The sequence below is a fragment of the Muntiacus reevesi genome, chromosome 20 (genome assembly GCF_963930625.1).
Source record: "Muntiacus reevesi chromosome 20, mMunRee1.1, whole genome shotgun sequence".
Taxonomy (NCBI): Eukaryota; Metazoa; Chordata; class Mammalia; order Artiodactyla; family Cervidae; genus Muntiacus; species Muntiacus reevesi.
Genome location: NC_089268.1, coordinates 37,653,343 through 37,680,303, shown reverse-complemented (window position 1 = coordinate 37,680,303; position 26,961 = coordinate 37,653,343). Strand labels below are relative to the sequence as shown.

General features: G+C 39.5%; 1 protein-coding gene across 4 annotated transcripts in view; it reads left to right on the top strand.

Moving 5' to 3' along the window:
- The window catches only part of CDKAL1 (CDK5 regulatory subunit associated protein 1 like 1), a 576,202-nt gene that overhangs the window by 438,730 nt on the left and 110,511 nt on the right, over positions 1-26,961 (top strand). For all 4 annotated transcript variants that reach the window (XM_065912374.1, XM_065912378.1, XM_065912376.1 and 1 more), the window contains one exon: positions 25,960-26,022. In XM_065912374.1, coding sequence (XP_065768446.1) covers positions 25,960-26,022 — 63 coding nt within the window. The remainder of the gene's footprint in view (positions 1-25,959; positions 26,023-26,961) is intronic.

The following is a 26,961-nucleotide window of genomic DNA, read 5'->3' as shown; positions in this document are numbered from 1 at the left end:
AAAGTTTTTCCATGTCCTTTTATGACTTAATAGCTCATTTCATTTTAAAACAACAGAAAGTCATTGTCTGACAATTCTGGATACTAAAGCCCAGAGGCAGGCCCCTGCTTCTCTGGACCACACAGGAGAATCCTTCCTTGCCTCTTCCTGGCTTTGGGTGGTTTCCGGATTGTCTTCCATTTGCTCATGGCTAATGATCTGCCTTCGTGTTCACGCGGTGTCGCTACATGTCTCTTGCCTTCATATGGCTGTCTTTCTGTAAGGGCTCCGGTCAGAACAGGCTCGGGACCCACCGCACTTCTCATCTCAACTTCTTACATCTGCAGTGACCCCCTTTTCAAATGAGGTTGTGTTCTGAGGTTAAGGGGTTATGACTTCAACATGCAACACAATCCACAGCACTTCTCTGAATTTCTGTAACTGTGCTCTAGGTGAAAACTGTAGCCTGAAAGACTTTCATCTTTATAAAATTCAGAATCTTAGATAAAGGGAATTAAGTACCAATGATGAAACTTCAGAGACTTTTCATCAAAGAGAGGATGTATCATGTGCCTTGAATCTCATTGGTTTTCTTAAATTTATCAGAAATTAACAATTGTCTACTCTAAAGTAGGTACTTTATGAAACTTCTTAGTAACTAGACTTCACTAAAGTAAAACACTGCTACCAAATACTTAGATAGCAAATTCTTCTCTAATTTGTTTCCCATTTCCTTATCTAAAAAATCAGTGATGCCCACTGAAATGTTGTGAAGTAATTGGCCTCCAACTAATAAAATAAAAAAAAAAAAAAAAAAAAATCAGTGATGAAAATAGGCTCTAACCCATACTGAAAGAAAAAATAACAATTACTTTCAAACAACACTTTTTATCCTGTCTTTAGAATGCCTCTTGGTGAAAATATGTTGTTGCCTTAAATATATTTTATTTCCATTAAAATCAAACTCCCCAAATGTTCTTTCAAAAGGTCAAATTTGCATGTTTGTATTTTCTATTTCATTGAGTCTTCATTTATTAGTTTTCATTAATCTTAAGTAATTCTATTAGTATTTTAAAAATTGTGGCTGAGGTTCTTAGTCTAACTAGAAAAGGTAACTTAAGTTGAAAAAGTCCTTTGATTCTTAGCTATCATTTCCAGACTTTCTTTTTAAGAAAATTTTGATGAAGAATAAATAATGAAACTGTAATGAAGTCTGTGTTTTAAGAGGCCTATGACTTGAAAAAAATAATTTTTAGGTGACAAGACTAGCTCTGGAATGTTCATGTTGGTTTAAAACATTACCTTGTAATATTAAATCCACCTGCTTGCTTGTCTTACATCTTGGAACCTGAGATAGAGATAATGTCTTTAGATCTGTGTTAGCATAAAATACTCATAACTCACTCACGTTCAGTTTCTAGTACATTTACCCGAGGGAGAACACTTCTTCCTCATCTCTGAAGAGTGTAGGTGCTTGTTTCTGAGACAGCTGCAGGGCCATCCTTGGGGTAGATGAAGGTAGCTTCGCTGAAACTGTCCCTAGTGGATTTCGCTGAGGGAGTGAAATTTTGCTGGAGGTATTTCAGATCAGGGCGAGGTGACCACTTGGAATAGATGTCAAATAAGAAATGTTCTTAAATCATATGCAGATTTAAGAACAGTGACATATAACTGCTCTCCCAAATCTAGCTGCCTGTGAATTCTTCCAAAAAGCAGAATGGAGAAATAAAGCACATAGAAAAGAACTTTGTCACTTTCTGTAAATGTTTTTAAAACTTGTCATTGTTTCTGAATATGATGTAAAAATTTAACAGCTCAATATTTTAGAGAATCTCAAGTTGCCTTAATGGAAGGAATTCTGATATTTTATCCTTGCTTGATAGCATAATTACATTATTTACACAGTTTCTGATTTTCAAATTAAACTTTTTTCTTTGGGAGGAGAGGAAGAAGTAATTTCCAGAGTTTTTATACTCTAGATTGTTCATTGTATTTTATTCTAAACCAATTTCCAGTCATACCCCAAGACAAGCCCTTTTTCTCATGGTCTTTTTCATTTGATTTATCTTTTCAGAAGGAATATTTTGGGTTTCTTAAGCAATTAATAGCATTTGGTTCCTCCAGTGGGTCTTTTAAGTTTCTTTTTTCTGGACATGTCATATCTCTTTCTCCTTCCATTTCTCATTCCAAAAGCCTGACAATAGTTTTGTTTTTATATATTTCAGTAGATTACTTAGAATCTTTTATGATGACTCTATAGTAACAGAGAGAAGTATGAGCTAGATTTTCATCCATATCGGTGGTTGGGACACCCCACTCTAGTACTCTTGCCTGGAAAATCCCATGGATGGAGGAGCTTGGTAGGCTGCAGTCCATGGGGTCACGAAGAGTTGGACACGACTGAGCGACTTCACTTTCACTTTTCACTTTTATGCACTGGAGAAGGAAATGGCAACCCACTCCAGTGTTCTTGCCTGGAGAATCCCGAGCAAGGGGTTGCACAGAGTCGGACACGACTGAAGTGACTTAGCAGCAGTAGCAGGTGGTTGAGAATCACCAACCTTGTATGAGTTTTAATACAGATGGTATTCATTTAACAAATGGAGAATCAACTTGAATGGTCTCTAAGGCCCCTTGAAACTCCTAATTGTCTTTGATTCTCTATCATTTGATTTTAAGGCCACCATTCAAACCAATATTTAGAAAATTTGGGTGCTTTAGTTTCCTAGATCGTCCACTTAAATATGTTTTCTGCATTTCCCTGTTCTTTCACCTTTACTTTATTATAAATCTGATGACTTTTTGTTTGTATAATCAGTTAATTAAATGGCTTTTTCTTGCATATAAACTACTAATAGTAAACATAATAATTAGTTTTTTGTGGGGACTTGAAATGGTATTAGTAAGACCAACTGTGGTAGAGAAAATAATTGGCTCCCAAAAATGTCCACAGGCTAATCCTCAAACCTGTGAATGCATTGCCTTATAGAATAAAAAGGGCTTTTAAGATGTGATTAAGTGAAACCATGTGAAATGAGTGGGCTCAGTGTAATCTCAAGACTTCTTCTAAGAGGAAAGCAAGAAGGTTAAACCTAGAGAGAGGAGATGTAGGATCAGAAGCAGAGATCAAGTAATATGCTTTGAAGATCAAGGACAGGACCATGAACTAAGGGATGCACATGGCCTCTAGAAACTGGAAAAGGCCAGGAACAGATCCTCCCCTAGATATTCCAGAAGGAACACAGAATTGCCAACACCTTGATCTCAGCCCATGAGACCTGTTGTAGGCTTCTCACCTCCGAAACTAGGAAAGAGGTAGCATGAGTGAGACTGCTGTTCATCTTTACTGCCATAGGTGGGCTTTTGTTTTTTAAGGCGATTGCTCCTGATTCCTCTCAGCCTGAATCATTCTCCAAACAATCCCAGCCCGCCCTCGGTGACTCCTCACTGCCCCTACCCTGCTTTCTGCACTCTGAATCTGTCCTGTTGCCTCCCTGCCTGCCACAGAGCACTGCCTAACTTTTATTAAGTCCTGATGTGACGTTAATGAGCTAATTCCATTATCATGTAAGTCAGTCCTCATGTGGTCAAGCCCCCAGGACTAGACATATGTAGACTGCAGCTCCAGGATGGAGCCATGTTTTGCTCAGGATGGTGAAGGTAAGAAAAAGCACAGATTTTTGTTAGTACCCAAAACCCTTTCATATGACTCTTCTGTTAAATACAAGCCATTGTAAGAAAAAATTAGAGGTGGCCATATTTTAGAACCATAGTTTGTCTTGAAAATCTTAGTATTTCAAGTTTTCTAAGATAACCCAAGTTTAGGATAGTGAAAAGTCGGCTATGACTTGAGAGCCTTGAGTTCAGTGATAGCAGTCTGAATTTGTACTTTTAGTGACCTCATAGAAAGTCTTCTTTTTTAACCTTTCTTAGAAAAAAATGCATTTGTTTCTTATGATTTTTTTAAGATTTGTTGCTTTCATTTTGGCGTTTATTTTTAGTCTGCTTATTTTATGAATTTAGAATTACCAAAATAGTGGGAGGGTATATGGTTGTAAGTTTTCTCTCAGATGCTGAATAATTGTGGGTCTTCGGATTGAGAAGGACTGAGTGATTTTGTACTAAATAAAGAGAATATAAATTCTATCCTTTGCAAAGTCATCTTTATTATATTTTAGTCTAACTTTTTTCAGTGATGATTACGTGCTTTGTTTCATATAAGTTTCAGAAAAGTTGGAAAGATCTACATAATTCTTTTATGCCTTTTATATGAATTTGATTTATTAAAATTGTAATATTCAATTTGAACTCACTTTTATTACCTTAATAACAATTTTAGAACTGAGTAGATGCTTCAAAGTAACTTCTAAAGATAAAGAACCTTAGGATCTATCCTGTTTTTGATCTTATATTATTTTTTCTGTGATAACTATAGTTCATTAATAACTCCATATTATGGCCTTCCAAGGGATTTATATGTGTAGTTCCAAGTATTAGAGCTAATGTTAAATGTGTATTTAGGTCAACAGAATATATTTGGTAATTTAATATGACACTCTTTTCTAACTTCTGCCTCTTAGGATCATGTTTATTTCATAATTAAGGACTACCTTTATTTTTGCTACTCATAATAAAATACCTTTATCGAAGTGGTACGTAAGATTAGAAGATATATTGGCAGGGAAGAGAACCTTCCATTGTTTGAATATTAATATGTGCCTGAATCATATAGTCTGTATTTTCCATGTACTTTGTCCCATGTTGTTCTTCCAACAATACTTTTAGGTGTTGTTTCATACTTTAGGGGTGAGTTAGGTGAGACTCAGAGAAGTTAAATAAACTCATCCATGGACTTCCCTGATGGCTCAATGGTAAAGAATCCACCTGCCAGCGCAGGAGATGCAGTTTCAATCCCTGGGTCGGGAAGATCCCCTGGAGAAGAAAGTGACAACCCACCCCACTGTTCTTGCCTGAAGTATCTCATGGACAGAGGAGCCTGGCAGGCTGCAGCCCACGGGGTTACAGAGTACACGACTGAACTTGCACGTACACATAAGTGACATGTCTGAGACTCCATTCTTTCTGACTCTTGGCTCCATACTCTTATAAACAGTAAAATAAGTATTTATCCCACAGATTCAAAATAATTTTAGGAATATTTTTACCAAAAAGTGTTGGTTCCCAAAGTTGTTTTTCTATCATAGCAGTGATTTCTAAAAATTTTTATTTCTTAAAAACGATTTTAAACTGATAGAAAAGTTGTATACCTCCAGTATAGACTTTACCCAGACTTATCAATTTTTATCATTTTCCTACATTTGCTTTTTCTCAAGAAACAGACATTTAGACATTGGCTTTTCCCTCTAACCTACAATGGAATATAATCTGAGAAAATATACACACACACTCACAAAACTGACATCATGCTGCTTTGCCCCTTAATATTTAGTGTGCATTTCCTAAAAACAGTTTCTTAGTCACAATATTTTTATCAAATTCAGGAAACTTAACAGTGATACAGTGCTTTCTTTAATCTACAGTTCAGATTCCAATTTTGTCAAGGATCCCGACATTGTCCTTTACAACTGTCATTTTTCTAATATGGGACTTGGTTCAGAATCTTACATTTAAGCTCTTTAGTCCTCTTTAATCAAGATAGTTTCTCAGCTTTTCTTTATATTTCATGGTGTGTTGACACTTTTTAAGAATAATGGCCAGTTATTTTATGGAATGTCCCTCAATTGGGGTGTGAATTTTCCTCCTGTTTAGATTCGTGTCACGTATTTGGCCCTGTTTAAGTAAATAAATGATGTTATGTCCTTCTCAGCATATCACATCCGGAGACACATAATGCCTTTCTGTCCCTTGCTGGTGATCATGCGGTTAAGGTGGAGTCTGATTTCTCCACTGAATACTTACCTATTTTTAGCAAAAGAATGTTTAATCTCAAGTATTTAATAGGATCATAGACTGGGATAAGAAAAGAAAAGGTCTTGAAAACTCAAAAATTTTAGTGGTTTAATTCACACTTTCAATTTTATGATAGCTTGAACTGCCATACTGATGTAATCAAGACAATTTTTCATTTCTTAGTTTTAATATATTCTAAATCTTTGGGTTTTTTCTATCAGTTTTTAAACCTTAGAGTACAGTTGTTTTAAACAAGCTACTTTTCCTGTCTTTTAATTGAAGTATAGTTGCTTTATAATGTTTTAGGAGTACAGCAGAGTGATTCAGTTTTGTGAATGTGTGTATTTGTGTATTTTCTCAGATTATATTCCATTGTAGGGTATTACAAGAAACTGAATATAGCTATGGGTGCTATGCAGCAAATCCTAGTTGTCCATCTGTTTTTTTATTTAATGTAGTGTATATCTGTTAATCCCAAATTCCTAATTTATCCCTCCCCACCCCTGAACATGACACTTTAAATTGAGTGTGCAGTGACAGAGAGGGGAAACTAAAATCGGAAAGGCAGAAAAATTGTTTCATTGACGTGCCTGTATATTTACACAGCAAATAAGCACATGTAGAACTTTCATTCTTAAAAATTGTGCATATCAAAAACTTGTGTGGATCAAGAGGAGCTAGGAAAATTCATGGATCTTTAGCATTTGGAGGGATTTCATAGGTCATGAGTTAGATATTTCTCTTGAAATACTGTGATACTTACCAACTCTGTTGGAATATACTCAGTGTCAAAGTTATAACTGTTGGAATAAGAAATATTTTCCATATATCTTTTATTCCTTTACTGTCTTTCCTCTTTAACTTTATTATCAGTGAAATGAAAAGGTATCCTCTCAAACTACTTTCTGAGTCATTTTAACTTATTATTTTAGGACAAACAAATATAAAAAGTGGAGGGAGAATTCTGTATGTAAATTCTGTGGCGGAATCCAGTTACTGTTGGTTCTACTTGAAATCAAGCACAGAAACATGATTGAGATCACTAGGGACATTACAGAGTTAATGAAAAGATTCAGTAATTGATGGATCTCTTCCCAACTAACTTGATATTAAGTCTTAGCCCAGGAGCTCCAAGACCCCCCAGGGAGCAGCCCTCTTTATTCAGATGCTATTAAAATGAAAATCAGAGTGTTCTTCAAAGGTCTAGAAAGGTTATCCAAATGGATAATTTGTCAGGTACCTGAAATCCTATTCCATTAGAGAATTTAAAAACCACTGTGAAGTAGTTTAATTTGATTTCATCTTCTATTAGTGGCCAGAATTATACAGGGACAGACTGGAAGATGGAAAGAGGCTCTCTGCTGGCACCTCGCACCAGTATAACGTAACCACAGCAGTGAGAGTGCCCATAATGACCAAAAACATGGTGCTGGGGAGTAATTTAAGTCTCTTGATCCCTTTGGAAATTGGATCTGCTATTTTTAAAAATATAGTTAAAACTGTAGTTAGGGTCAAAAAAGTCAAAGTGTTAGTCTAGGTCTCTAATTCTAGGTCAATGGGTCTTAACATTTTTTGAGAATTTGATGATATATATAAATATAGTATTTACTACACATACATACATGCATATATATTCATACATGTGCATTTTTTCTAGAAAAAAAGCAAATTTTCCTAAAAATGTTAATGTCTTTGGAGCATATAGATATCCTTAAGCCACCCATGATACGGACCAGTGTGCAGAGTGACCTGACTGGCCCACTGTCGCCTCTGTTGACTTCCTGTCCACAGTTGGACATTCCCTCAGAGATGGCAGGTGCCAACAGTGAATGCCTGCTGAATGGATTAAAAGATTAAGTGTAATCGGGATGGGGAATACATGTAAATCCATGGCTAATTCAAGTCATTGTATGACAAAAACCACTACAATACTGTAAAGTTCTTAGCCTCCAACTAATAAAAATAAGTGAAAAAAAAAAGATTAAGTGTAGACTAACCACATGATTGCTGAAGAAGTCTCATAAAAACAATAACTTTGATATCTAGATTCTTTCACGAGGAAAACATACTTGAACATATGGTTAGTGAATATGCTTCATATAAACCTGACAGAGAAAACCAAGTCGAGAACAAAGATAGTACAGCACTTCTAGAACTGGGTTTATAGAGGTCTGAGATAGAATGAGAAAGAGACCGCTCTAAGAGTCATAAAATATGACCTGAAACTGGAAAAGAATCCACTGAAGCAGTTTATAAATGGCACTTAAATGTAACTGAAACAATGCACATGATCTGTAGGTTAAATGATTGGTTGGATTTTTGTTGTTGTTGTTTTGGGTTTAGGGGATGTGGAAGTTCTATCAGAATGTAATCATCATTTATAATGAAAACAGTGCAGCCTGATTCCACACAACCAACTTACTTCATCATCTGCATTTTGGGGGAGACACAGTTCAGTTCCTGTATCTTACACTTAGGCAATCAAAGATTACTAAACAGCTGAGGAACACCACTAACTAACATGAAGAATAGGGCTAAAGCAAACAAAGAGAAGTGGGATGAGAAAAAGGGAAAAAAATAGACACAGGACTATGCAGAAGGAAGAAAGCTTTAAAAAAAAAAAATCCTTGATATTCTCAGAGAAATGAAAGAAGGTATTATATTCCTGAAACAAGATCAGACTGCCAAAAGTAAAGATTTAGAGAACAAGAGTAATTCTTGGACATTAAAAGCATGGTAGCAAAGTGAAAAATTCAGGAGAGTTAGAAAATAAAGTAGAGGAAATCTCCAGAAAGTAGAGCAAAAGGAAATGAGATAGCAGATTTACTCAGGAAAGAAAGGAAAAAAGAACCAATCCAGAACAGGCTAACATTCAAATAATAGGAATTCCAAAATAAGTAAACAGAGAAGGATGAAATTATCAATGAAATAAGTCAGGGATATTTCCTATGACTATAGGACATGAATTGCCAACAGAAAGTCATCATCCCGAGCCCAGCAGTATGTATGAAGACTAGACCTATACTAAGACAAGAAACATGATCTAAGTCACATTAAAAGCATCTTTAATCAGAATGGCTTCAAACTTTTTAATGGTACCCAGAAAACAAATGATGCCATCTCAATTCTGAAGTAAAATGCTTCCCATCCTAGAATTTAATATCTCACCAAAGTATCAATCAGGTTCCAAGTTACCTCTTTTTCAGAAAGCTTTTAGAGAATTTCTGGGCATCATCAAAACAACGGAGTATACTGAGAAAGGATTTAAGATAAAGGAAACAGAAGACTCAACACAGATGAGAGGCAAGCAGAATCTCCAAGACTATGGTTAAAGAGAGAGCTGTGAATCAGAAGAGCTTGGAGAACAACCAGACTAAACATTTAGTCTGAGGGAAAGACTTCAAGAAGATTAAAAGGATAGACTACTTCATGTGAATGAATTTCTTGAACAAAGACTTAGATAAGTGGAAGGGAATTGGGGATTGAATTAGCAAATGCATAGAAGATTAAGTAAGTGAGAAAAATGACTTTAACTCCAGGAAAAGAAAATATACATGGAAGGAAATGTAATCATAATCTGGCTTGTTACACAGCCAGATGCTGAATGGCATGTGTATGATATCATCATATCAGGAAGTGGAGGTAGGAAATATACAAGTAAATAGGGGGAGGGAAAGGTGTGAAAGCTTATGTCATATAGTGAAAGATCAATACATAGTATTTAAGACTAAAAAGTAAGAATAGTAATAAAGACATGTTACTTAGCAATATGATGATAAATAGAGTAAATACTACTGAGGAAGCAGAATTAGGAAAAGGCAGCTGGGAAGTGTGTTGAGGTTGACTCTTTCAGATTAGATGCAGGTATAAATGATTTTTGAAAACAACGGAAAAGAAAAGCAAATGATGGGGAGATTAGGATTGAGAGAGTTGCTAAAACCAAACAACACACACAAAAAAGAGATTACCCCATCACTGCAAACTCTCCAACCTAGGAACTTGTCAAGGTGCACATAAAAGCCAAAGAAGAGGCCAGCAGTGTTGAAGAAGAAAAAGAGTTATAAAGAATGTATAGCTCTCTCTACAACAAACAGGTTCATAAAGAACTTCCAACATTGCTCTGAAATTAAAAAAACAAAAATTAAAAAAATGAAGCTTATGGTCATTTGCTGTTGGTAATAGAGGAAACCAGTTTATCCAGTCACTGGGTGACGAGACGGAGGTTGAAAGTTGCTTAGTCGTGTCTGACTCTTTGTGACCCCATGGACTATACAGTCTGTGGAATTCTCCAGGCCAGAACACTGGAGTGGGTGGTAGTTCCCTTCTCCAGGGGATCTTCCCAACCCAGCAATCGAACCCAGGTCTCCCACATTGCAGGCGGATTCTTCACCAGCTGAGCCACCAGGGAAGCCCAATTGCTGATAAAATGCATGAACCATTCAGTAAATCTTTGAGTAAATGGATAAATACTTATCATTGTATAGTTATGAGCACTTTGAAAATATATAATGCACTATATAAATGTCAAAAAATAGTGTTTGGACTTTGACATAAAAGTTACTTTAAGCCTAACTCTTAAAAATCATCATAGTCAGCTAGTTTATGCAGCTTTTTCTAAGACACTTGTAATTTTGCATTGTAAACGTGCATGTGTGTTTACCTACAGGCCTTTTCTTTTTCTTTTCACCCTATCACCTCCCAGTGAAAAAGCAGAAAGCATACAATATTCACAATAAGTAGTTATCAGGGTCTTCTCCCTTAGCTCTTCCTCTTTGGAGACAGAAAGATAGGTAAGAGATGAGAGATTGATGAGGGTGTAAGGATGTGAGAGTGGTTCCCCAAGGCTGAGGAGGGAGTCCTACCCTGAGCCCCAAGGAAATGCTTCAGGGGATGTCTCCCTAAGAACCAGGAGCCTGGCTGACATGTCAACAGTTGTACAACCTCCAAGGAAGTCTGTAATCCTGGACTTAGTAGAAGCATGCCTGTCTTCTCATTACTTACCTTAGTCAGGCCTGTCGTTTGCTACAGAAACCTACCCTCTCTGGGCGATTTTTTTCCTACTTGTGTGAACATGGGTGCATTTCCCCAAAAGCTATTATGTAACATGAGTTACATTTAGCTGGAGTAGGCTGAAGTGTTGGAGTGGGCACGGGGCAACCCGCAGCCACTTTATGTTCCTCCTATCTTGCCCTTTGTCTAACTTCCCAGGCCTCAACCACCTACCCACCTCCACCTGCCTCTTTCCTGACAGTGGCTGAAAATATTGTTTGTCTTAGAGCCAACCTCAGAAATTTTCATCCACTGGCTGGATGCCTAGTAACCTTGTTCTGCAACATGAAAAAGAATCGACTAATTTCTGAAGTGACGAGGACAAGAGAATGGAGAAGATTGAGCTATATATTAAATTGTCTTCTGGTTATCAAATAAAGAGTCCTCTGTCATAAAGGCCAACGATAAAAAAAAAGAAAATGTGTATGTTTAATACACAGAACAAAAATAAGTCAATTTTTGACGTAGGACTGGAGGAGAAAATAGGTCAAAAAGCCCAGCCGCCCCTGAAATGAATTTTAGACTCTTATTATTGATGTGATGGGGCAGAGAGAGATATGGGTGATGGTCGCGTTGCTGATAAAAGTGATTTTTTAACAGTAGGTGCTGAATTAGATGTAGAAAGCAGAAGAGTTATCAAAACTACATTGTCATGTCTGACCTTCCAGGTCCCAGTCATGGAATCATAATAAAAACGAGTTGTGGGCTTATCTCGAGATGCAGCAATAACTGGCACAGAGCAGTTTTCGAGCTTCTCTTTGAATGGAGTGATACCAGGGGTTCTTTGGGGTCATGAAGGAGATACATGGGTTTTGATCAGTTTTTAGAAACATATAGCAGCTTATTTGTGGGTCAGAGAAATTTAGTTTCCTTCATTCTCTTGTCATCGTTTTTCCCCTTGGGTGAGAGGTGGGTTAGCTTCTGGAAGCCACAATGAGACTCTGAGCCTTAATAGAGTTTGTGCAGATACAGACTAAAACCCTGTGCATTTCACTATGTTGGACTCCAAACTCACCAAATGTCAGATACAGTAAAAGCGTGTTACCATCTCTGTGTAAAGGACAGGAAGGAAAGTATTTAATGGCAATACAGAAAGACCTAGGACTCCAGAGCACTAATTAGAAAAAGCCAACCTGCATTTATTTTTATCCACTTGCAAAATAGTATCCTCTCATAGTTAAATCTCTGTTACGACTTCCTATTTTTACCTTTTTTCAGTTATATGATTTGTCCTTACGAAAATGGTTTACAGACATCAGATGTTATTATTAAGCAAGTAGGAAAAAGTTAAATAAAATCATTTGTCCCTGCCCTCTCCCTAATTTCAAGCAGGTCATAGCATAGTCGAACTTTGGAGACAAAAATAAAGACCATGAAGTGCATAGATGGCAGCGGATTTGTTGCCTGACCCTGTTCACTGGGTTGTGATGATGAGCCAGACTTCCAGAGGGCTTTAGCACTGCTAACTGGTCATTCTAAAATACCACAGTGAGAACAGTTGTCACATGTTAAAGGGATTTTTAAAATTTTAAAAGTAACAGTGAAACCTCTTCTTGTACTGGTAATATTTATATATATGAATTGGTCTAGAAATTCTCAAATTGTGTGAAAGCAAATTTTACAGGAATTAGATTAAGCCCAGTTCCGGGGTCGCAAAGAGTGGGACACGACTGAGCGACTGAACTGAACTGAACTGAACAGTTTTCTTTCCTTTGGCAAACTGCTTAGATAAAGAGTAACCAAAGGGACGGGGTGGGAGAGCGGAAAAACCTCCATGGGGAGGTAATATTTATTCTTGCTCAGCAAGTGTTTGGGGTATATTGTAAAAGCTAGTACTGAATATATGGATAGCGAGTCAGTTATCTGGCTCTTTTCTGAACTGTAATTGGTTATTTTATTTACCTGCTTATTTTAAATGTTAGTAGTTCAGTCACATCTCACTCTTTGCAGCCCCATAGACTGTAGCCCGCTCCTCCATGCATGGGATTCTCCAGGCAGGAATACTGGAGTGGGTTGCCATTTCCTGGTCCATGGGATCTTCCCAACCCAGGGATCGAACCTGGGTCTCTCACTTTGCAGACAGACTTTACCATCTGAGCCACTAGGGAAGCCCTTCTGGGTAATGCATGACTTATAGCTGTTGATTTTGTCCTTTCCTAGTATTTTTTCTACCTGGCAAAAGATACTGGTGCTGTCCTTCCCCTATCCTGTATATAACTTGTCAGAGAGAGGAGCAGGGTTTATGAGAGTGTAGACATGGTAACAAAAATTTGCGTGTACATATAACTTGACTCAAAAGCAAAGTCCCGTGGAAATAAGTTTCAAATTCTGGAGTTTTTTATGATTATCGTCTTGAAGCAGCATTTTACGGTTATAAAAATAACTATCAAGCATAAAATTAATTTACATTGACTTAGTAATCTGTATACAAACCATAAACAGGTCATTTGTTAGCACAGTCACTTAATAAACAGTGCTAATGCCAAAATGTCAGTAGCCAGAATTTTTGCAATTCGTTTAGCAAACATTTAAGTACTTGCTGTCTGTGTTCCTGGTTGTGGTTAAATGTTATTATTTCTCCCTGCTAGTTTGTAAGTTCTTTTGAGTCCAGTGGCCTCATCTGACTTGCTTTCCATCTCAACAGTGATTAGTGTGACCCACTGGGTACAAAGTCAGTTCATCAATTGAACGAATAATCAATTCTATTAATAGCTGAGGGTTTCTTTTTAATTTATTTTACTGGAGTATAGTTGATTCACAATGTTGTATTAATTTCTGCTGTGCAGCAAAGTGATTCAGTTGTATATATACGTTGTTTTTTCATGCTCTTTTCCATTATGATTTCTCACAAGACACTGAATATATTTCCCTGTGCTATGCAGTTAGGACCTTGTTGTATATCCACTCTGTATATAACAGTGTGCATCTGCTAATCTCAAACTCCCACCCCATCCCTCCCCCAGCCCCCGCCCCCCTGGCACCCACAAGTCTGTTCTCTAGATCTGTGAGTCTGCTTTGTAGATAAGTTCGTGTCATATTTTAGATTCCACATATAAGTGGTATGGTATTTGTCTTCTCTTTCTGACTGACTTCACTTAGTATAATAATTTCTAGGCTCATCCATGTTGCTGCAAATAGCATCATTTCATTCTTTTTTATGGCTGAGCAGTATTCCATCATGTATATGCACCACATCTTCTTTATCCATTTATCTGTCACTGGACATTTAGGCTTCTTCCACGTCTTGGCTTTTGTAAATAATGCTGCTATGCACATAGGGGTTTAGTAACTAAATTTTAAAGCTTAGAGGAAGAGAGTGAAGACAGAAAAACTCTTGAGGAAGTTCTGAGGAATGACCAAGAAATGCTGCAGTGGCTTTGGTTCAGAGATAGTACCCAAACTACCCAGGGGGCAAGTGATTGGATTAATATGAGATAGGGGAGCAGGAGTGGTAGGGAAAATGAAGGACAAAGGAATATGTGGAAGCCAAGGTTACCAAGTTGAGTGTTGTGTTCATGAATCAAGAGCCTGGGGGAAAAGGTGACCTGGGTTAGTCGTTTGAGGCTCAATTTCAAAGGATCAGTGAAAATTAAACCAAAATGATGTGGGATTATGGGAGTGGCAGCATTTGTTGGGCAGATCCCACACACAAGTCACTTTTTTTAATAAAACATTGTGGACGGAAGTGATGACCAGGACATGGCTTCTGCCCCAAGGAGGCAGTAACACATAGGGAGGGTGGTGGAGAGATCTGTGGAAGCCCATGGTTTAAAAGGTTCTTTCTGTTTTGCTAGGGAGCGGCGGAGATCCAGCACGAATTTGAACTGGGCTTTTCAAATGGGTATAATATGTGGAGGTGGTAGGGAAAGCATTCCAGGCAAAGGACCTAGCGATAGCAAGATACGGACTCAGGAAAAGGCAGGGTCTACCAGCAGCGGGACACTGTCTTTGGTGTTAGTGGGGAAAGTGGGATGAAGCCCTGATGTAATAATACTTGAAACTTGATTCTCTGAGTGATGGGAGCCCTTGCAGGTTCTGAAAGAGGAGTGTGACAGATGATCGTGTCTTAGAACATTCACTCCAGCCTCAGGACAGAGTTGGGTTAAGCAGTGCTTCTCAACCTTGGCTTTACGTTAGCCTCACCTGCAAAGATTTAAAAGTGCAAATCCCAACTGAACCCCAGATCAATTAAATCAGCTGTGTGTGCTTAGTCGATCAGTCATTTGCAACCCCATAGACTGCAGCCCACCAGACTCCTCTGTCCATGGGACTCTCCAGGCAAGAATCCTGGAGTGGGTCGCCATGCCCTCCTCCAGGGGCTATTCCCAACTCAGGGACCCAACCCAGGTCTCCCACATTGCAGGCAGACCCTTTACTGTCTGAGTCACCAGAGTCTCTAACAGTGGCACCCAGGCGTCTGTATTCCTTAAATCCCCCAGCGATTCCAGCGTGCAACGAGGACTGCACACCAACGATCTTGCACAGGGCTTGGCGGACTCTTTCTGTCAAAAGCCAGATAGTATTTTTAGCTTTACGGGCCACAGGGTTTCTGTTGGAGCCGTCCCAGGCCACCTTGGCCCACAAAAGCAGCCACACACAATATGTGAATGAATGAGTGTGGCTGTGTGCTAATAAAACTTTATGGAAATCTGAATTTCATATAATGTTCACAGGTCACCAGTATTCTTGTTCTCTGGAATTTTTTTTTTAACAGCCGTTTGCAAATATAAAAGCACACTGCAGACTGTACAAAACTAGCAGCCAGTCATTATTTGGCCCGCAGAGTCTATTTTGCCAGTTCTTGATTTAGAGGGTGAAAATTGGCCTCAGGTAATCCAGGAAAGAAAACATTTCTACAGCAGTTCAGATAAGAGGTAAAGTTAACTCTCTTTTGTGGTTCATTGCAAGGGCAGAGTGAAGATAAGTGATATTGAGTCGATATTTATAGCGACTCATGTTCTCATGCACTACTTTCAAGCATCCAGAGGTTGCTGTACAAAGGAGCCTGGAAGGAGGAACCATTGTTCGCGGTGTGTAGAGCTTAGTTCCCCTTTGACTTTGTTCTCTTTGCGGGGATTTGTTTTACGTTGAAAGGCTGTTTCTTTTCCCACTGCTTGTGATGGCTTTTCATTCAGCAGCACCCATCACCTCCAAAGAGCCAAGTCTCCTTCCTTTCTTATGGGCCAGCCATGCCTTTGTTTTCAAAGAATGACCTTTCCTTGCAAACAAATGTTCTCTTTAGAAAGTAAGGTGAGCCTGATATAAGGAGATAGGGCTACTTATATTTTATTTTATCAGATACCACTGAATTTATGCAGAATTCCTCCTACATTTTCTTCCAGCATTTGTTGCCTAGTTAAGGACCTGCCAGGGTAAATGGTGCCCCGTCTCCTCCACCACCCCTACCATGAAACCCAGAGGCTGATTCTTGCTCCTTCTTTTCACTATTTTAGGAAACATAATGCTGGTGAAAGTTTCCCACTGATACCTACTGTGCTTTAAAATCAGTGGTACATTTCCACGATGGCCTGGTTATTTTATTTGAGCACAATTACGTCGAGTGAATGGATTCACTTACCTGTTTCCTGACTTTCACTCTTAGAAGTCTGCATCTTAGTGTTCTCCAAGAAATGCCTATCCTGACCCCACCCAACTGTGAAGACTGGAGAAACAAAAGAACTCACTCACTGTCCTTGAATTTGCTCTTACAGGAGGGAGAGAAGGAGATTTAAGACTACAGCCAGCAGCGTTCATGGTCATTTCCATTTTCTTGCAGATCTTACTAGAAAATAAGAGGTAAAAAAAAAAATCTATGAAGTTAGAGCAGTTTTCTTTTTCTTTATTTTTCCTACCATCCTCACAGTAGAGTTGTTTCTCAAAGAACACAGAAATAGTAAACATAATATATAAAGGAAAAGCAGATGATATTCTGAAGAGTCTGTCTGTTTTCCTGAGTGTTTTGGGGTGTTTTTGATCACCAAACATACTTCACATCACTAATTTTTTTCCCACCAATTTCTAAATGTGGGGGTCCATTGTTTAAATTCCAGGGACTTGTTTTTCCTTCTTTGCAGTGACCTTGAATGATTATCATCATTTTAGGGACACCAGCCAAAAACATACAATGTAAAAGTGAGGTTGTGATTGAACACTGATAATGTCAAGTGCTTTTAATTAAGCTTCTGACGTTTTATACATTGATAACAAAGTAAAGGTTCAGGTTTATTAAATTAGCTTTCAACTTGTTTTTTCAAAAGCTCTCACCACATAGGGAACTAAATATATAACAGCAGTCTGTTCTCTGCAGTCAAAGCCTCAATGTGCCCCAGAGGAATTCCTGCGTGGAGTCCATTTTTAAGGAAAGGAAGAGGTCAGGAAATAAGGCAAAGCCACAGACATAATATGGGGATTAAGAATGGGAATGTCTGGTCTAATTCACTACCCAGGATGGCAGCAGCTGAAAGACAGGGGGGAACTGAAATAGAGGAACAGAGGTTACCAGTTGGAGGAGACCTTAGAGATCACCTGGGATAGTGGCTCTCAGCTTTGGCTGCTCACTGGAAAACTCAAGAGCATTTAAGTCACACACTTGCATAGGTTCCACCACACCAGTGAAGTCAGCATCACCAGGGATGAAGACTGGAGCACAGGTTTACTTGAAAGGCTCCACAGTGATTCTGACCTGCAGGCAGGGTGGAACCTAACGCGACTCCTTCGTTCACACTGAGGTCCAGAGCAGATGCCCTGAGCAGTGGTCAGAGAGGTGTTGTCAGTCCAGGTTCCTTATCTGAGCGTAGGGCACCCCTCTGCCGTCAGCCGTCTGTGCCAGAAATCATGGTGTCTTCCTCTGCCCTCCCCCTGGTACTGCTGTCTAACCCAAGTGCCCCCGTGCTGCCTCTGGGCTGTTTCTCCCATTCATCTCACCCCCTCTCCTTGCCCCTCGCTTCCTGTGGGATGGTGTCACCTTTTGGAACCACCGCACCCGCCTCTCTCAGTCTTCAGCCTCTCGCCTTGCTCCCATGCTCCATCTTTAACACCATGACAAAAACTCTCTCCGAGACACACATCTGATCATTTGTCACAGTTCTTACGCCGTGCGCTCGAATCATTTAGCCATCTCTTTGGTTCAACAAAGCCATGTCCTTTTTCCTCTGTCTCTGCGTGCTTGTGCTCGACCTACTTTCTTATGGTTTATAAATGGCACAATCTATCTATAGACTCAATTCTTTTCTTTCTGCTTTTATCAAAAACTGACCTCCCCCCAGGGCGATACGATTTTCCCTCCTCAACCAAACGTTGTCCTATTTCAGCTGAGTTTAATGGGCCCCACTTTGCCCATACCCTGACCGGAGGAACCTGCCGATGCAGAAAGTATAGTAGAGGATCCCATGGTCAACATCAGACCCGCCTCAGCCCCAGACCACGTCCCTGGGAGTCACGGCCTTCGCTGGCCTCGGCAGGGGTCCCAGCCACTTCTTCTCATCCCTGACTACTCTTTGCTGAGTCCTTGTTCTCACAGGGGTTCTCCCAGTTCCTAGTCCTTCACCAACAACCCTTTGGATTCTCAGTCCTTTGCTGTCACCTTGCAACTCTTGGCTCTCTCCACCCTTTTGTCTCAGGACATGGTTCCCTGGCTTTCCTGCGGAACACCTGCCGCTTCTGTGTCATGTGGTGACTGGCCAGTCCTTGTTCCCTAGCCCTTATTACCTGGAGTTTTGACTTCAGCCCGTGAGTTGAATTTAGAGCCGCACTCTCCTAGTCTCCTCGGCAACATCACTGCCCGATAGTCACCGCTGCCTCTGCGCAGCTCAAAGCGCAGCTGTTCAGACCTGACCGTCCAGAGCCTGAGTTTCCTCGGCTCCCGTCCTCTCACTCTGACTTTGTGGCTGCTACTTGCCAGTTAATCGGCTAACCACTTCTTAGACTCGCTGCCAGAAAGGAAGCAGGAAAACGAAAGTGTGTTGCAACTCTCCTTATAATATAGCATATCAGTTATACTTAGAAAAGCAACTAACTTATTTTATTGGTTGCTCTAGAATTTGCAACATCCATTTCTAACTAATCCCTCCCCAAAAAAGATCCACTTTCACATAGGATGATAAACTTCACAGGTAGTGTGAATACTTTGTAATAACAAAATAATGCTCATTCCTTCCTCTCATCCCTTGTATGGTGCCCTTACAGGAGGAGTAAGGCCTTATTTCACATATACATGAGCATGCCTAATCAAAAACATTGTTGTTGTTATTATTATTTTGAAAAAACTGTTGCCTATTAGATCAATTTATTTAATGCTCTCATTTCTGACCTATATTATTTTCCTTTTCTGTAAAGAGTTTCTTTTAACCAATTCCCTCAATTTTTCTTTGTCTGAAAGAGTCTTCAGTTCAGTTCACTCACTAAGTTGTGTCTGACTCTTTGTGACCTCATGGACTGCAGCATGCCAGTCTTCCCTGTCCATCATCAACTCCCAGAGCCTGCTCAAACTCATGTACATTGAGGAGGTGATGCCATCCAACCATCTCATTCTCTGTCGTCCCCTTCTCCTGCCTTCAGCCTTTCCCAGCATCAGGGTCTTTTCCAGTGAGTTAGTTCTTTGCATCAGGTGGCCAAAGTATTGGAGCTTCAACATCATTCCTTCCAATTCAGGACTGACTTCCTTTAAGATTGACTGGTTTGATCTCCTTGCTGTCCAAAGGACTCTCAAGACTCTTTTCCAACACCACAGTTCAAAAGCATCAGTTCTTCAGCACTCAGCTTTCTTTATGGTCCAACTCTCACACCCATATGTGATATGGGTCTTAATTGTTCCTTTATTTTTGAAGGATCATTGTTCAGGGTACAGAATTCTAGGTTGGTGGATTTTTGTCTCTCAACACTTCAAATATTTCATTCTACTCTCTCCTTCCCTGCATGGTTTCTGAAGAGAAGTTTAACGTAACTCTTACCTTTGCTCCTCTGTAATGTGTTTTTTCCTTTCTGGCATCTTTCAAGGTTTTTTCTCATCTTTGATTTACTGTAATTTGAAAATGATATGCCAAGGTGTAGTTTTCTTGGCACGTGTCCTGCTTGATGTTCTCTGAGCTTCCTGAATCTGTGGTTTAGTTCTAGAATCTTCCAGAATTTGACCTTAGTTTGGGGAAATTCTTGGTCATTCTAACTTCAAGTATTTTGTCTTTTCCCCTTTCTCTTTTTTCCTCCTCCTGTAAGTCCAATAGCATATGTGTGATACCTTTTATCCCACAGTCTTTGGAAATTCTCTTGTCTTTCAGTGTTTATCCTTTGCTTTGCAGTTTAGAGGTTTCTATCAAAATATCCCCTAGCTCAGAGGTTCTTTCCCCAGCTGTGTTCACTCTATTAACAAGCCCATAAAGGCATTCTTCATTTCTGTTACATTATTTTTGATCTCTAACATTTCTTTTGTTTTTTTTCCTTAGGCTTTCTCTCTCTCTGCTTCCAATGTCCATTTGTTCTTGCATGCTGTTTGCTTTACCCATTAGAGATGTTAGTGTATTAATCATAATTGCTTTATGATAATTCTAACATCTCTGCCATGTCTGGTTGTGACATTTGCTCTGTCTCTTCAAATCGTGGGTGTTTTTTTCCTTTGACATACCTTGTGATGTTCCTTGGTCATCAGGTATGATGTCCTGGTTAAGAGGAACTGCCTTTAACAATATGGCAAAATGTGTGTGAGGGGAAGTATTCTGTATTCCTGTCATCGCGTCTCAGTCTTTTAGTTAGCCTAGGCCCCTGCACTGTGGTCTTCACAAGTGTTTCTCAGTGTTTTTCTCTCTCTTTAGGTGGGGTAGGATGGTGAGGTGGGCTGGAGCTGTGCGTTCCCTTCCGAGGTCAGTTAGGCTCTGGTAATACCCTAGTGGGTTAGGCTCTGGTTAACTAGCTTCTCCTGGGGGCAGACTTTGTGAAGAGCAAAATGCACTGGTGTATTCCAAAACGATTCTTTTTCCCCCTCCTCCTGCCAGAAGCCCAAGGGGATTTTTCTCTGATTTTTCTCTGGGGCTTCTGCTGGTAAATTTCACAGCCTTGTGGGGCCCCCCTACAACTGGACCCCATTGGAGTCCTTAACTCCCAAAGCTGTCAGCACTGAGCTTCCAGTGATGACTGTTCGGGTTTCCTGCCCCAGCCCTGGTCCCAGCAAGGACCTCTCTGCTCCGTTGCTTGTTGCTCTCTCCAGTTGAGGGTGGGTGGGTGGGGAACAGCCTTCCCTGTGTCCTTTGCTCTCGTCTGGGTCCAGGACGAGTTACTGATTTTTCAGAACAGTAACTTCCAAGTTCCTTATAGACAGAACCAGAAACCAGCAGTCAATCCATTGAAACTCAAACTTGTTCTTTTGTCTTCTTACCACAAAGTATGATGAAGACCTGCTGAAACACTTGTGTTTTATTAGAACATACCTTAACACATCAAACTCCTTGAAAGCTTGTAGGTTTTCTTGCTTTTGAGAATCCGTATGTAGCGTTATTACAGTTTCACCTTATACTCAGCACTATTTTATTTTAGAAAACTTTAATCTATAAATAGAGAATGGGCCCAGAAAGCACTGAATTTTTGGGGGGAACCAGGAGAAGTAAAATTGGTGGATATTGTTAAAACTCAATTGATTATATTTTGATCTTGTTCAAAATACAGGTTCTCATCACGCGTGGAATGCCTTTCAGATCTGAGCTCTGTTGTTATATTTGATGAAAACTGAAATAATTACATTATCTGCAAACCTGAACTGTTAAAAAAAATTCTCCTGTAGGACCTTTAATTTTGTTTGGTTTTGTCTGAAAGGGAGTTTAAACATGGACATAGAAGGAGTCATTGGTGTTTTCTGTCCTTGCAGAGTGAGATTCTGGCTTCCCCTGGAGGAGGGCATGGCAACCCACTCCAGCATTCTCGCATGGAGAACCCCACAGACAGAGGAGCCTGGTGGGCTACAGTCCATGGGGTCGCAAAAAGTCGGACACGACTGAGCGTGCACCACATCTCTGTGACCTGGACCTTGAGATTAGTGATGAGGTGGACTTGAAGGCACCTTACACGGTTCTCGGGGAGGTGTTTCCCGTACTTATTGTACTTTGGCCACCCTCATTCCAGGTTCATCACACAACTTGTTTAACATGTTTACTTTTTAAACACTTGGAGAATTAACAGGTGGTTGCATGACTGAGATGTTTGTTTTAACAGGCGAAAAAGTGGGAGGTAATTTAGACACACACTGTGATGCAATAGGAAAATACCTAATTATTCCATTTTTGGCTCAGCTTTTAGTTTCAGTTAAAACTGCTGATAGCAAGGCTTAACAGGTCTTGTAGCTTTGTATTGTTAACATGGTCTTCATGTGGGAACCTGGCTCACTAGCAACTGGCTTACTCTAGTTACTTGTCCACAAAACCTTCTACTTGACTTTAGTGCTAGAACTTAGTAAAGGGTCTCTTCTCAAAGTTTCTGTCACCAGCAGCTATAATGTGGTACAGAAAGCTCCAAAAGCACTATATCTATTTCAGCATGCTCTCAAAAACAACTTGTAACATTCTCTGTCTGAATGTAGAATGCTCAGAATGCACAATTCTGAAAAAACAGCTGATTGATATTTTCCTTGATATGTTCATCCTGATATGTCAGGGTATAGGTTATGATTGATTCTTGAACTGTCTTCATTCAGTGAGCAAAAGGAACAAGGAATTTTGCTAGACAAATAGTTGTTCATTTGGTTTGGGGTCATGGGACTATTGCCAGAAGTGGACATGGTCAAAGATAGAGATTCTGTGAATAGATCAGAGATGGCTGTTTCTGTAACTTTTTTTGTAAAGGGTCAGAGAGTAAATACTTCAGCATTTATGAACTATAGAGTCTCTGTTGTAACCAGTCAAATTCTGCTGTTATCGCATGAAGGCAGCCATAGGTAATACATAAGCAAGTGAGTGTGACTATGTTTCATTAAAATTTTATTTGCAGAAACAGACAATAGGCTGAATTGACCCAGGGGCTATCATTTGTCAACCCCTATTCTAGATCCCAGAAGATGCAGCTCTGGGCTACATGACTCTGACCTCACAGGGAAAACAGTAGTGGTATTCAGTTAACTGGACTAATAATATATAACCTTCCATAGTCACAGCCAAGACTTCACTGTAGTTGTATATAGTAAATTTGTTGTCAGACAAAAGGGCATTCTTTCTTCACTGTCTTCTTTTGGGGTTTAATCTGAATAGTGTTATTTGCTATTTATTTATACCCTACTTTCTTCCCCAAATAATAGAAGGTATATTTAGGTTTTAGCATCAAAATAAAGATATAAAGTCCAAACCCCCATAAAAAGGCCACACCAAACTACCCCTGCCTATCTCTTATCCACTTGCTGACTCAAACTGGTAGCTCTACCATTTTTGGACTGATCAGTCCTGGGGACACCTCCTAAGCTGAATACTGATATGCCGCCTATTTTATCTTCTCTAGCATAATTTCCTTTCTGAAAAAAAAAAAAAATTCCCCAGTGTTTTATATTGTCTCCTACCAAAGGAAGTGTTAATATCCGTCATTTCTCTTCTGATTGAAGTACAAGCCAAAAACTGTTAAACCAGCTAAGTGGGTGTATGGAAAGGAAAGAGAAAATTAGAAGCTAATGAAAACTCTGGCGGGCAGGTGACCTGTTCAGAACAGATGCCAGGGCTTGGAGAGCCATGAAACTGTTTCCATACAGTTAAACATACATCTCTGCTCTCCAGAGAAGTGGAGTTAGGCTACTGGGCAGCCAGGTGGTCAGCAACACAGCTCAGAGGTGGACAGGGGAAGTGGGAATTTTGGCTGAGCTGCAGGGAGGGATGTCTGCTAGTGAGTGTCAGAATGTGGAAACAGGCCAAGTGATTTGAAGGACTGCTTACTTGAATTGGGCTCCAAAGACAGTTCCAAAGTAAAGAACTAACCTGTACGAAACCCGTGAGTGTGTACAAATGACTCTAACACAAGGGCCTCATTGATATTAGCTCTGACTCTTCAACCAGGTAGATGCCAAAGGTCATGCAGGACCTATGCTGGAGATCTACGTGGATTTCACCCTGGGGAGGTTCAATGTATGTGCTCAGGAGGAGACTGGAGTTTAAAGGAAGGAAATCCTTCCCTAGGAAATGTGGCTACCAGGCAAGGATCAACAACATCAGAGTAGACCCAGAAGCCAGACGGGGGCAGTCTTAAGGACACACTGGCCACTCTCATGACAGAATTTTAAAATGCGGTAGATGAGATGGTTGGATGGCATCACCGACTCAATGGACATGAGTTTGAGCAAGCTCTGGGAGTTGGTGATGGACAAGGAAGCCTGGCATGCTGTAGTCCATGGGGTCACAGAGTCGGACACGACTGAGCAACTGAACTGAACTGAACTGAAATGGGTTAACTCTGTGATACACAAAATTTAAATACAAGAAATGCATTCTATAATCAGCAGCTGGGATGGTGTTTAATACCTGTTTTTTAAAATGTCTTATCTTTTCTCTAAATTTATCAATGTTCTAACCTTTAAACGGCAAAGAGAAATTAAGAATTTCCAACCTAAGCCATAATCCCTTTTCTCATTCACTCTTGGTGAGAGGGAAAGTTAGTCTTCTCTCTGGAGGAGGGGTCTGCCTGGCTGTTCCTATCAAGGTAATAAACATGCCTACTCCTTGATCCTGCAACTGGACTTCCATAATTTATCCTTTTAAAAAACACACACTCTCAAGCTGGCCTAGATGTTTGTGCAAAGATTATCATTATATTTATAAATTGAAATGCATTGCAGGAAGAAAGTTCAGATTTCAGGAGTTTTTGGATTTTAGAACTCTTAAGGGATCACAGTGCTGGATATACAGGCACTTAAGTTTGGCAAGGATAAATAATGAAGTGGGAAAAAAGTAAATTTCAGAAGAATGTATACAGAATGATCCTTTTTCTTTGAAAGTAAAAGTTATCAGTTGTGTGTGAAGATACATGCACAGAAGGTCTGGAACCATCCACAAAATTTCTCACAGTGGTTATGGGAAGGTGGACAGATCACAGTGGATTAACACGCTGATTAAACAATTAGTAAACAAAACAATCAGTAAAACAAAAGTAAACAAGCTGATTCTTACAGTCACCTCTCCTAAGAGAACAGCACCCTTCATTATCACAGATGCTGGGAGTAAGGAGATGGAGAGGCCTTGCTTCTTGTAATGAAGAAAACATCATGAGAAGGGAAGGGGGCTTTTCTTCTCCTAACTGTGTATGAGAGTCACATGTTGTCATTACTGATACAGTTGGTATATGCCTGTTTATCTCAGGTATATTCGTTTATTCATTAGTTCAGCAAATATTTATTGAGGGCCCACTGTGTGTGAGACACCATTATATCTATAGCAGTCATATATATGTATGCGTGCATGCGTGCTAAGTCACTTGAGTTGTGTCCGACTCTTTGTGACCCTGTGGACTCTAGCCCACCAGGCTTCTCTGTCTGTGGTATTCTCCAGGCAAGCATACTGGAGTGGGTTGCTATTCCCTTCTCCAGGGGATCTTTTCAATCCAGGGCTCCAACCTCTGTCTCCTTCAGCTTCCGCATTGCAGGCGGATTCTTTTACCACTGAGCCTCCAGGGAAGACTCGCTCATGCCCAACTCAGAGTAACAGAAGTTGGTGTTGCTGTGAAATTGAAAGTGTTCTAAATGTATTTTCTTTCTTCTCATAGTTTTTTTCTTCATTTTAGTGTCTGAATTATGCATTTGTAATAAGTAGAGTTGTAATTATGAAACTTTCCAGAAAGAGATTGCCTGGCTGGTCTGTGACAGTGATCCACATGACCATCAAGTGGCCTTGGTTTCTGCTTGTATCCATCCATCCCAAATTAACTGTGTAGGTCCTCGGCCTGCACAAAGGAAAAATCTCAAAATAATGTCATAAAGTAGATAGAGAGAGAGCGCTAGAGATCTACATTTAGATGTTTACACGTGTGTGTATTTTTGCCACCTGTCAACTCAAAGGTTTGTGTTTTCTCCCACAGAAAAAGCAAAGAACAAAGGAGCTTTCTCGGATATTTCATTCGTATAACCCATATGATCACAAGGTAAGAGAAGCATGTTATTAGTGTAATTGGGTAATATAAGTCCTTCTGAACATAGAGCGCAACGTTCACCAGTACACAGTGATTTTGAAGTACATTTCTACCAATTACATTTATATTTCAGTTTTAATTTTTAACTCTTTATCTCTTGTAAAGAAGAGAGAAAATTTGTATTTCTGAACTAAAATATTCTTCTGTATTCACATTAAAATCTGTTTACATATTGTCACTGAATCCTCAAAGACTGTGAAAAGACAGATTTGGGGGTGTTTTTCGATTAGTGGGTTTTTTTCTTTCCAAACAGTGTAGTAAATGAACTTGGCTTTTGAATTGATGAAGATAGTTGAAATATTATCTGCCAACTCTCGGTTCACCATTGGTCCTGACAGAAAGTTATATTTCTTAAAAAAACAAAACAAACAAAAAAAACCTCTAACAGAAAGCAGTGCCTAGAATTATAACTGAAATATTCACTCCCGAGAGCTTTGCTGTACCGAAGACCACATAGTTAATGACCTTGGCCCTCTATCCATCCAGTAACTTCATAGATCCACAGCCAGTCTTGTTGAATTTATACTCCACACACTCCACGCCCTGTCTTTGAAGAATTCTTAAGCCTCTTCTCACTGACAAATATTTCACTATGTATTTGTAAAACATAAATTCTTAAAAAAATAAAAAAGCCCACTAACTTTTTAAAGAAAATGCGCAATACCACATCTTCATGGGGAAATATATGAAAATATCCTGAGACTTGTTCAAATCTTCTATATCTTGTAAGGTTCTGATAAATCTGTTAATTTGAGGTGATTTCAGAAGCAAACAAAACATTTGCATGGTTGAAATGCTAATATAAACTTAAATCTTTATCTATGAAGTTACAAAGAGACACGTGATAGGGATTTTTTAACTAGCCAAAATAAGGAGTGTGAAAATTACTTT